General features: G+C 36.2%; 1 protein-coding gene across 3 annotated transcripts in view; it reads left to right on the top strand.

Moving 5' to 3' along the window:
- Positions 1–11,495, top strand: part of KIAA0825 (KIAA0825 ortholog) — a 477,056-nt gene extending 465,561 nt beyond the window's left edge. For 2 of the 3 annotated variants that reach the window (XM_063664987.1, XM_054489405.2), the window contains one exon: positions 7,517–11,495. In XM_063664987.1, coding sequence (XP_063521057.1) covers positions 7,517–7,634 — 118 coding nt within the window. In that variant the 3' untranslated portion in view covers positions 7,635–11,495. The remainder of the gene's footprint in view (positions 1–7,516) is intronic. The other variant, XM_063664988.1, reaches the window with a different exon arrangement.
- Positions 11,496–12,996: the final 1,501 nt, after the last annotated feature.

Below are 12,996 nucleotides of genomic sequence, written 5' to 3'. Positions count from 1 at the left end.
GTTCAAGAAAGTAATAGAAAAGATGTAACAAAGCAGTATGTGGTTAATTGACCAAAATTGACCTAATATCCATAAGCACAGACATTAGATACTATAGGACTCAAAGGAAAAGGATGATCACACATTAGTCTTAGGTAGTTGGTTAGTTCTCCATGAAAAAGGCGGGCTGTACACTGGGTCTGAAGAAGGATGAGCAGGTTTGGGGTAGGTGGAAAGGCATTTCATGTGGGTGGAACAGCAAAAGCAGAAGTGCAAACACAAGTGGGAAAACACAATGCGGGAGACAATAAGGAAAATAATTTTCTCCCTAGGGGAGGTAGTAGCAGCTAAACAGAACTGCTGCTACCAAGCTAGAACAGTAAAGACTTTAAACTCTCTAGGCAGGGCAGTCATTGCTGGTTTGATGTAGCAGTAGCATGAGTCTTCGGATCTGGATATCTGGAGATTATTGCACTGTCCAGACACTGAAATCATGGGTACCTGTGGACTAATGGCAGTGGGGTATGCATGAATGTGAGAATGTTTGCAGAGTAAGTTGTCTCTTAACTGGTGACAGACTGTGTGAACAAGATTGGGAGTGGTGGCATAAAATACTTTGTGAACAACAACTGGATATGTGGGGCTTTCCAAGGGAGAAGAGAAGATGGTCTAGGACTGATCCTGAGAAAAGCTCACATGTACAGAACAGCAGAAAGAAGGTAACAGAGACATGACTTTCCCCTCTGATTTGAACTTCCCTCCGAAAAACCAGTCTGCACTGTACAATGTGGAGAGACAGACAACAAGGATTTTTCTTGAAGAATAAAATCCAATATGACTTTACTCTTCACTCTTCAGACCCTGTGTTATTGAGGGAGAAGGGGGTAATGGTCAGTTTGAATAATTTAAATATACAGACATATATTATATATCAAATATACATACATGTGTATAGTAAATATACACACAATATATATTTAATATACACACATACAGTATATATTTAATATGTATATATTAAATATACATACAGTATATATTTAATATACACACATACAGTATATATATTTAACATACATATATGTATGTATATTATAGATACTGATGCATATATGTGTATATATACAGTATACAGATATGTACTATATACAGATATGCAGATATATACAGATATGTACTATATACATATATACTGTATACATATGTGTACTGTATACATATATGTTACTGTATTCATATATGTACATATATGTATACAGTATATATATTTAATACTGATATAACTGGAGTGTGAGTAAAAATGGTCATCAAGAATTGAATTGAGAGAACTTAGGACAAAAACAAAGTTTAAAGATACTGAATTACAGCTTGGGACAGAGCTGAATTACAGATGTGAGAAAACAACTGGATATGTGGGGCTTTCCAAGGGAGAAGAGAAGATGGTCTAGGACTGACCCTGAGAAAAACTCACGTGTACAGAACAGCAGAAAGAAGGTAACAGAGACATTACTTTCCCCTCTGATTTGAACCTCCCTCTGAAAAACCAGTCTGCACTGTGCAATGTGGAGGAGAGACAGACAACAAGGATTTTTCTTGAAGAATAAAATCCAATATGACTTTACTCTTCACTCGTCAGCTATATATTGGTAGAACAATTTGAAATCATTTATTTGGCCAGATGACTAATGTTGTTTAACAGTACAATTAACTAATAAATAATTGTAAAGCACTTTGTAAACATAAAGTGCTACATAAATGTTTCATAATAACATTAAACAAGAGGCTTAACTTACATTTTTATATTCAAGTATTTTATTGGTTATCACAGGAGAAATGCCAAAAATATGATCAAATGCCATTATTACAGTCTGTGTTTGAAAAATACAGCAAAGTGATTATAGGAAAACAAAAACAACCTTGGCCATGCTAAGGTGAACAGAGTAGACTAGCATGAAACATTTCCCTCATGAAAAACAAGAGGAAATGACAACATGATCATATACACACACATATATATATGTGTGTATATATGTATATGTTGCAATATTTATTTATTGGAATGTATTTATTGCAACATTATATTATTTATTGATTGATAGAAAAGATAATTTACCAGATAAAACAATGTGAAAGACACAGAGCGTGAGAAAGCACATCAAGGTAGGAGCTCTGAGGAAACCACTTGACACAAGTAGAATCTTACAAAATAAGAGTAACAGTCTATGAAGGACTTAAATTTATAACTCATCCACTATTTACAACAATGCATTGAGATGTATACCACTAGCACCCCCTATTTTGCATATAAGAGAACTGATGCACAGAGAGATTAAGAAATATGTTCAATATCACACAGCTAGTAAGTGGCAGAGTCAGGATTCAGGCCTAGACAGGATGGCTCCCATGTCTACTGGGAGGAATCTGGGAGAAGTTTTATTATCCCGATAAAACAAGACAGGTGGAGCCATACTCCTTCCTCCTGCCTCAGCACGAGGACATGAAGGCTGAAGCTGCAACAACCGTATTGGGACCATGAGGTAAAGGACAAGAGAACCACAGAGTCATCAGCCCTGCTGTTGTTAAACTACTTAACCTATGCCAGCAATCACCCACCTCTGCATTCTTATTAGATGAGGACAATTACCCCCTATTTGTGTAACTGACCACATCCAGGACTTCTCCTACTTGCAACCTTAACCAATATGCCAAATAATAATCATCATCATCATCATAAGAGTTACCACTTGTTGAGTGCTTGCTATAAATGAGGCATTATTTTATGTTTTATGTGTGTTTAATCTCTTCTACCTTATTCCAACTCTGTGAAGCAGGCACTATTATTATTACCATTCCATAGATAAGGAAACTAGGCACTGTTTTATCTGGGTTGCCCAAGGCCACACTGCTTATAAGGGATTTAAATCCAGCACCCTAACTTCTAAACCCTCATTCTGCAGCAAATAGTATTCTAAACAGTGAAAGACTAAAACTATTTCAATTAAAAATCAGAAATTAGCTAGGGATTCTTCCTATTTTAGTATACCTATTCTTATTCAACATATTTGGAGATTCTAAAGCCAATGTTTCTCAGTGGGATAAATTGACATTTTGGGAAGACAACTCTTCATTGTGTGGGATTGTTGCACATAAAGATGTTGCTATCTGTGTTGTCTAGGTCCTAGCAGAAGCACTCTCTAGACATAGTGTCAGCCAAAAATACCCTCCATGTTTCCCCATAGGGAGGCAGTGTCGCCCCATTTAAGAACTATCATTCTAGCACAAATTTGGCAAACTTCCTCCAAAAAAAGTCCAAATAGTAAATATTTTAGGCTTTACAGGACATGCAGTCTTAGTCTGTCTCGATTGCAACTACTAAACTCTGACATTATTGAGTGAGATCAGTCATTGACAGTACATAAACAAATAAGGGGGCCTGTGTTCCAATGTGACCATATTTATACATGAGAAAGAACCCCGAAGCACCAAGGGGTTAAAAAACTTGCCTGGGGTGATTCATCTAGGAAGTTTACATTCAGATTCAACACAAAGGCAGAGTGATTCTAGGGCCTGTGCTCTTATTCAGAACACTATTGATTTCAGATATTTTAAATGTTTTTCTCCTAGTAAAAGGCAGGGTAAATGCCTCAAACACCTTCTCACACTCCAGACTCTGGCCCTCCTCATCTGTCTGGTGTTGGCTGCTCCTTCCTGCAGTACAGGCCACCCAAGATTTGCTTCTGTGACAGCCTGAACCAATGCTACCAAGGATATACCTCATGCTTTACTATGCATGTCCCTAAGAGAGGCTCTCCTGGTTGACTGTAACACAGTCATCCTCGAAACCTCCCCAAATATAAGATTCTATAAAACTGATCACTAGAATAGTTGTTCACTGATCTGTGACTGTTTTTATTTTTCACACCTCAAGGTCTCATTGTGGGTGAGCAAAAACAGAAAGGTCTTAGCTCATGGTATGGCACATGGAAAAGGTCTATAATATGTGCTAATATTAATAAAACATACAAAGTAGCAGGCAGATATCTCTGCTTGAGGAATGAATATGTGTGTAAATTCAGGAACATGCATCCAAGCTAAGAACAACCAAGTCAATCAGAGCGGTACAAATGAGTAAAGTTGTAACTGCTGATTCTGTTAGAGTATCTCAGTCTAGGCTTTAGAGTCCCTACTGTGCTTGCTTAGGAAAAGGGACCCATATCTAACCACCTAGGAGCCATACAGATGGAGCCAATTCCAGAAGACAGTTAATATCATGGTACAGATCAGTGGAGTCTCATGAGACTTGACTGCTAATCAGTGTCTAAGACACAGCATAGTCATTGCCACCAGCTGTGGGGGCCAGGTTGCAATTCTTCTATAATAGTAGGCAGGTGGGGAATTCAGCAATAATACAAAAGGGCAGGCTACCAAAATTAGGAAAAACAAAAATATAATTACCTCATAATGCTTTTCTGGAGGAACCAGAATATGCTGCTTCCAACATTTTCTGGTTTCTGTAGGGATATGCTTTTTCCACCACAGATATTAAATATATTAGGGGAAATTAGGAATAAAGATTTTTAACAGATTGTCCATCCAATTATGTTTAATTGGTAGATTCTTTTCTCTTTCAGTATTTTTTTTAACAGAATTGACTTGTTGTTTTTGCATTGTGTTAACAAAACCCAAAACCATGATGGAATTAAAGAAAAACTTCTGTTAGGAACTTATAGATGTGAAATATAACAATGTTTGTGATAAATACACATTTCAAATCTCTAATGCTTTCATTCAATATGAGTAAAAATATTAAGGAAACTGTAGTTCTAATATTTTTTCATCCATTTTTGTCATCATTTTTTATCCTCTTATGAAATGATTTCTTCTTAATAAGCACAAAGCAAATATAATAAGGTTGTGGTAGGTAAATAACTTTACCTAATATCATTAATTACTAACAGCTCAATTATACTGTGAAGTGCCTATAATTGTCATGAAGCTTCAACAATCCTTATCATGGATTCTATTATGTATACGATTCATTTAAATTACATTAATTATACAGATTTTTAATGAAGCAGAGAGACTACTTTCAATTTTCACAAGTAGACACAATGATCAAAATATTTATGTGCATATTACATACTTTATTCTGTTGACATTCATAAAATAATTCATTTACTCAGACAATATTGGCACCTTTACATGGGAAGGAAAAAAGGCAAATCTCATTTCTCATGTTTGGATTTAAGATTATATGATCCTTAGATGGTTCTTTTATGTAATATCTAGAACAATTTGGGCAATATTTTTTGGAAAGTAAAATATTTAAACTTTTTAACAGTAATTTATATTAGCTGTAAATGGTTTTTAAACCATGGTTGTTAATTGCATGTGAAAGCCCAGATTCCAGATCCTGACTCTCTGAGTTCAAATACAAAGATACTCAGGCAAGTGATTTTAACATTCTGTACCTCAGTTTAGTAATCTGTAGAACAGGAATAATAACTTTTTAAATTGAGAATTTAAAGAGTGATATGTCAAGTGTTTAAAAGAATGCTTAACCATTAGTTGATGCTATATGAAAGTATTCTCCATTATTTATTTTCCTGCTTGGGAGGAGCTCAATTTGACATGAATATTAGCGATACCCAATTTCACCTATATAAAATGGGTGGGGAGAGCTTTTTATCATTAAAATTCCATGAAAGCAGTGTAAGAAAATCTTGTGGGCTAAATTGTAAATCCCAAAATACTGACTTCGCTTGTGATGTGGCTTTGAATAGTGTGGCAGTGAAAAACTTTTTATCATTCATGTTGTTATTAAAATCTGTTAGACCAATGACCTAACTTCAACCATATGGAAACTTGGAGAAACTAAGGCAGCCAAAAATAGCAGTTTTTAGATCCAGACAAGTTTGAGGCTAGGAAATGAGGAGAATCGTAGGCAGACGGTAAAGCAGAAATATAAATTGAAACCAGGTGTCACTTTTCAGATAATCCTCTTTCTTCTCTCCATACTTCCCCTCCTTCTTCCTCTCATATATATCACTGCCGGGACTAGCCAGGGCATACTGAACTCAGCACTCCAAAAAGGAAACTTGTATGGGAACAGACATCCTACTATGAGGTCTCTATGGAAAATCCAAGGCCAGGCGTAGTGGCTCACATCTGTATTCCCAGCACTTTGGGAGGCTGAGGCAGGAGGATCACTTCAGCCCAGGAGGTCAAGATGAGCCTGGGCAACATAGGGGAGACCCTGTCTCTACAAAAAATTTAAAAAATTAGCCAGGCATGGTGGTGTGCACCTATAGCCCCAGCTACTTGGGAGGCTGAGGCAGGAAAATCACTTGATCCCAAGAGGTCAAAGCTGCAGTGAGCCACAGTTGTGCCACTGCACTCCAGCCTGGGTAACAGAGGGAGACTCTGTCTCAAAAAAAAAAAAAAAAGAAAGAAAGAAAGAAAATACAGTTGCTTTCTTTTCATCACTCAAACAAAACCAGAAAATTCCACCCTAAATTCATGTGTGGCAGACTATTTGTTGTCTGGGAGTTTGGATTATAACACAGTGAGGGGTTCTGGTTCTGGAGGACATTCAGTGAGTAGCTACTTGTTTGTTATTAGAAATCCTATCCTGCTGAAGCCTTTATGGCAGAGGATCTTTTAGACTGTATCAGCACTGGCTTTAAAATCCTTTTGTAACAGGACATTATGGTGGACAGCTTAGGTAGGGATAGAAATAAGAGAGGAGAGGAGAAGGAAACTGTTAGAATGCTGGGTTCAGTATACTCTGGGCAGTCCTGGGCAGTCCTGGGGAGGTGGAGAGAGTGGATAGGAAGGAAGAAGTAAGTGTGCTCGGGTTATTGTGACGATATTTACTTTGCAAGATTATATGTATGTAGTTTGAGAGTCTAAGATTTTATTCTGTATCTCTTAATCAACCAGAATTAGAAAGTCTTTAATCTCTTTTTTTAGTAAATGTTCTTTGGAACCTTGCTAACAATTTGCCACTTTTCTAGAGTGGTTGAACTTGATTGCTTCAAATCTGATCTTATTTCAAGAAATAGACTGACCTGCCCTTAAGGTGTATATCCAAGTAACCTCGATGTTCTTCTTTCTGCTAAAGGCTTCCTGGCAAACCTCCCTGCAACTTACGACCACTAATCTGGTTAATCAGTGAGGGAAAAAATGCTATGAAAAATATTTGCTTATTAGTTGCTAATTCTAGATTTTATTTATATGTGTATTTTCATAGGCCACATACATTCTTGAAATACAGAAACCTCATTTGAAACAATTCTTTAAAAACTTTATCCTGCAGTGGAGCTGATTTCACTCTACTTTCGTCTCCCACTCTCCTGGCCCACTCCGCGGAGGCAGTGCCAATGAATTGTATTACCCAAGAGGCAGTCAGTGAAGAATAAACAGGGAGAGACAGATGACTGAATAAGCCAAGATTACATATTCAAGACTTGATTAACTGAGTGTTGACCTGTGGTTTGAAAGTTACAAAAATGCTAAGATGTGATTTTTCTTTTAGGTGGGAAATGAAGAAGGATGAAACACTAGAAGAGGAAGAAAAAGCAATGCTGGAGCACTTAAAACAAATTTGCACCCCACAGAACTCTTCTGCCTCAGATAACATAGAGGAACAGTAATCTGCAGAAAACAGCAAGAGCTTTATTTTAGGAAACAATCCCATGTAATGGAGTAGGATTTTTACCATAGTCAGAACGAAACTCATATGTGCTGTGAAGCATGAAACCAATGACTGAGTAATCTCTGTACTGAAAAGGAATACAGCACATAAAGAATAAGGTGCTACATTTTTTTTTATTTTTAAAATAATTTCAAATGTTTTTCTTTCCCCAATCTTTCTCTTTATATGATATAACTGCTGCCATCTCGTGTTCCCTTTGAATTATTTTTTTCTCCTTTCAGTCTTGAAGTATCTATGACAACAGGCAAAAATGTTCAGAAATTTTTAAAGGATTTTTTAAATACAACATTTGGATGTTAAGTTGAGTGGAGTCACATAGCCCCGTGAGGTCATCTGAAATTTTTAATTTAATTTTGTTGTAGCTGTAGCCCAAGTCCCAATCTTAATTGCCTTTACTATCCACAATTGTGCCAACTTTCCTCATTCAATTTATCTAATTACAGTAAAAAAAAAAAAGCATTCTTCTGAACTATAACTTTAGTCACACCTCTGCTTGTAGTGGTTTTCAGTCTTCCTCCTAAACCAGAATCAAATTTCTACTCATATATATTCAGGTCCTATACCAAATGGCTCCATGTTCAGACAATTGCTTGCCATCCTCTTGGTTCAAGTCACATGCTTGCCATGTTTTCCCAATCAGAATCCATCTTTCTTCCAAAATTAGGCTCAAAACTAATTCCAGCAATCTTTACCCCAAAGCTCATTAGTTCATATAATGTGTTACTTCAAAAATTTTTCATTATATTGATACACACACACAATAAGAAAACAGAACATGCTCTAGTACCCTCTCTGCCAAGGACAATTATAGATATTTATTATTTCCTTCCTATCAGTGCCTGATATTAGATTATAAAGACATTGAAGATATTATGATATAATATGAAGTCTCCCTTTATAACTCCCTGTATGCCTACTACAGTGTTATTTCATCAAGTGGACAGTTAACGAACACAATTGATTAAATAGCTGCCAATGAAAGAAAAAGACAACAAACAGAATTACATGGTTGGGCAGTCTAAGAACGTCTGGGAGAAGCCTTATATCTTTTTTTTTTTTTCATTTTAGAAACAGGGTCTCGCTCTGTTGCCTGGAATGTAGTGCAGTGGCATGATCATAGTTCACTGTAACCTCAAACTCATAGGCTCAAGCAATACTCCCGCCTCAGCCTCCTGAGTAGCTAGAACTACAGGCGCGTGCCACACACCTGGTTATTTTTTTTAAATTTTTTTGTAAAGATGAGGTCTCACTATGTTGCCCAGGCTGGAATTGAACTCCTTGTCTCAAGTGATTCTCCCACCTAGCTAGAACTACAGTTGCGTGCCACCACACCTGGTTAATTTTTAAAATGTTTTTGTAGAGATGGGGTCTCACTATGTTGCCCAGGCTGGACTTGAACTCCCTACCTCAAGTGATCCTCCCCTCTCTGTCTCTCAAAGCCCTGGAACTATAGGCATAAGCCACCACACCAGGCCCAGAAGCCTTACATCATGGGCTATTTTAGACCATATGACATCAAACTTCATGTTTTCTGATGTTCTCAGATATATAATAAATTGTCCATACTCCCACATTCTGTGATTTTTATAAAATATGTGTAGGCTACATGATTTCCAAAGGAAAGTACTCATGCATTTTTCAAAGAGTAAAAGCTTGGGGTGCAGAGGAGGCCACATTAGGAAATCTCTTACATTTTTTCTTTAAATAAAAATACATAAATGGCCATGTAGACAGCTGCCTGCCAAATAACACATTTTATTTTTAAAAAATGTACTTTAGTTGGCCAGTATAATCATAAACCAAGTGTTTTTAAGATTTGGTTGAAGTAATTTCTAAAAATTCTATGAAGACCATTTAGAAAATGGTAGGAAAATTTTATGAGAACTGGACATTCCATCTAATCTGATCTTTAAACAGGTTACTATAACAATCAACATAAGGTAACAGTTGACTTTATTCCTTCAGCTAAGTGGTGGTAGTGTAATCTGCATAACTGTGCTTCATTAGACTAGATGCAAAAATGAAAAGTTAAAAATAAATTAATCCAATAAACTAAATACAACATCTTATAAAGTTACAGGATTTCACATTTGGATTGTCTTCTAATATATCTAAATGTCATCTTTTAAAGCTATTATTATTGAATTCGTATATTCCTGTACTAATCCTGGGAAGTAATTTTGCTCCTCCAGAAAAAATCTTTTCTGTGGCTCCCTTTTGAAAGGAAAGAAGTATAGTAAGGGGAGAATGGGATGAGTTTAAAGGAAGATAAAAGTAGTAGAGAAAGAGGCCTTGCAGTTGAATTCTATTCTGTGCTTGTTCAGTGAAATTATTATAGCCATAAGTGCAATAAAGTTTATAATTGAGAGTGTTAAATGACAAGTCATTAATTTATCAGATTATTTTGACTTTATACTCAATATGTTTTTTTAAGTATAATAAGAAGTGGTATTTCAAAACGGTTTTTGTTTCTCACATTTATTTCACATTTGTGTGAGTTAACAACAGGAATGAAGCCTAACAGTTTATATCTCCCCATATGCTTATTATAAAAATATTATCTTCCTATAAAGTATGATCTTCCTTCTGTGTTCTGCTTAACTGTATTTTTATGTAATTATATAGAGATATCTATTTTATTATTGGTTTAGCAGTTACTATGTGAAAACGGTATGAAATAATTTTAAAATAAATTATAAAGAATATTGTCTATTTCAGATATTTTATATTTTTGTCATCTCTACCAAACACTATTATAGAACTACCAACCAAAGAATGGAAAAAAGAAATCACTTGTTTTGTTTAACAAGATGTGCCTACTGGGGTAACGTCCTATTACCCCAGTTTATATATACCCGGGTCAAAGAAAGTTTCAGGTAGTTCATAATTATCATTCCTTACTGTAAAAAAATTTAAGATTTTTTAATACCTCCCTTTATAATTGAAATGTTTCATAGAAAAGAAAACAGCTGTATTCAGCCTTAAAAAGAAATGAATTTCTGTCATATGCTGCAACATGGATGAACCTTGATCACATTATGCTAAGTGAAATAAGCCAGTCCCTAAAAGACAAACAATGTGCAATTCCACTTACATGAGGTATCTAAAGTAGTCAAATGCAGAGAAGCAGAAATTAGATTGGCGGTTACCAGGGGGTGGGGGAGGAGAAAAAGGGGAATGGTTGTTCAAAGGGTATAGAGTTTCAGATTTATAAGATGACAAAGTTCTGGAGATCTGTTTCACAAGAATGTGAATACCCCTAAACTCTATACTTCAACATGGTTGGTAGAGATTGCTGAGAAAGCAGCTTCAAGATGGCTGACTAGCTACTTTGCTACTCACCTCTTCCACAAAGAAGAACCAACATAGCGAGTAGATAACCACACTTCAAATAAATGATCTAAGAGAGAATACTGGAATTCAACAGAGAAGTGTCAGGAAACATTAGAATAAGGAAGGAGAGAGAAGTGAGGCAGCCTGCTCAACCAGGATTGACTGGAAGCCCAGAGAGACTTCCTGGTTGGGAAAAGGGTGAGAGACCTCTAGCAGTGCACATTCCCACCACAGGCTACTGCAAACCAAGCCAAGGGAGAGTCCTCTGACCCACGTGGGCCCTAAAACCAACATAGGGAGATGCTTGGAGACCAAAATTAGCCAGGCATGGTGGTGCATGCCTGTAATCCCAGCTACTCAGGAAGCTGAGGCAGGAAAATCGCTTGAACCCGGGATGCGGAGGTTGCAGTGAGCCGAGATCGTGCCACTGCATTCCAGCCTGGGTGACAGAGCAAGACTCCATCTCAAAAAAAAATTAATAAATTAATAAATTAATTAAAAATAATCCTATCAAAAATTGGGCAAACATCAATAGACATTTCTCAAAAGAAGACATACAAATGGCCAACAGGTATGTGAAAACATGCTCAACATCACTAATCGTCAGGGAAATGCAAATCAAAACCACAATGAGATATCATCTTACCCCAGTTATAATGACTATTATTAAAAAGATGAAAAACAAGAGATGTTGGCAAGAATGTGGGGAAAGGGGAACATTTTTTTGCTTATTATATTTTATTAGTTTTGTGGGTACATAGTAGGCATATATATTTATGGGATACATGAGATGTTTTGATATAGGCATGCAATGCACAATAATCACATAATGGAGAATGTGGTATCCATCCCCTCCAGCTTTTATCCTTTGTATTGCAAGTAATCCAATTACATCATTTTAGTTATTTTTAAAACGTACAATTAAGTTATTATTGACTATAGTCACCCTGTCGTGCTATCAAATAGTAGGCCTTATCCATTCTTGCTATTTCTTTTGTACCCATTAACCATCCACATGTACCCCTAATCCCCCACAACCCTTCCCAGCCTCTAGTAACTGTCCTTCTATTCTGTATGTTCATGCGTTCAATTGTTTTGATTTTTAGATTCCACAAATAAGTGAGAACATGTAATGTTTGTCTTTCTGTGCCTGGATTATTTCACTTACCATAATGATCTCGAGTTCCATCCATGTTGTTGCAAATGATAGAATCTCATTCTTTTTACGGCTAAATAGTACTCCATTGCATATATGTACTACATTTCCTTTATCCGTTTGACTGTTGATGAACACTTAGGTTGCTGCCAAATCTTAGCTATTGTGAATAATGCTGCAACAAACATGAAGTGCAGATACCTCTTCAATAGACTGAGTTCATCTCTTTTGGATATATACCCAATAGTGGAATTGCTGGATCATATGATAGCTCGATTTTTAGTTTTTTGAGGAATGTCCAAACTGTTCTCCATAGAGGTTGTACTAATTTACATTCCCAACAGTGTATGAGAGTTCCCTCTTCTCCACATCCTTGCCAGCATTTGTTATTGCCTGTTTCTTTTCTTTCTCTTTTTTTTTTTTGATATAAGCCATTTTAACTGGGGTAAGATGATATCTCATTGTAGTTTTGATTTGTATTTCTCTGATGATCAATAATGTTGAGCACCTTTTCATACGCCTGTTTGCCATTTGTATGTCTTCTTTTGAGAAATTCCTATTCAAATATTTTCCCATTTTTTATTGGATTATTACATTCTTTCCTGCAGAATTGTTTGGGCTCCTTATATATTCTGGTTATTAATTCCTTGTGAGATGGGTAGTTTGCAAATATTTTCTACCATTCTGTGGATTGTCTCTTTGCTTTGTTAGTTGTATCCTTTGCTGTGCAGAAGCTTTTTAACTTGTTTTGATCCCGTTTGTCAATTTTTGCTTAGGTTGCCTGTACTTATGGGGTATTACTCAAGAAATT

The sequence above is a fragment of the Pongo pygmaeus genome, chromosome 4 (genome assembly GCF_028885625.2).
Source record: "Pongo pygmaeus isolate AG05252 chromosome 4, NHGRI_mPonPyg2-v2.0_pri, whole genome shotgun sequence".
Taxonomy (NCBI): domain Eukaryota; kingdom Metazoa; phylum Chordata; class Mammalia; order Primates; family Hominidae; genus Pongo; species Pongo pygmaeus.
This window is presented reverse-complemented; position numbering and strand designations above follow the sequence as displayed.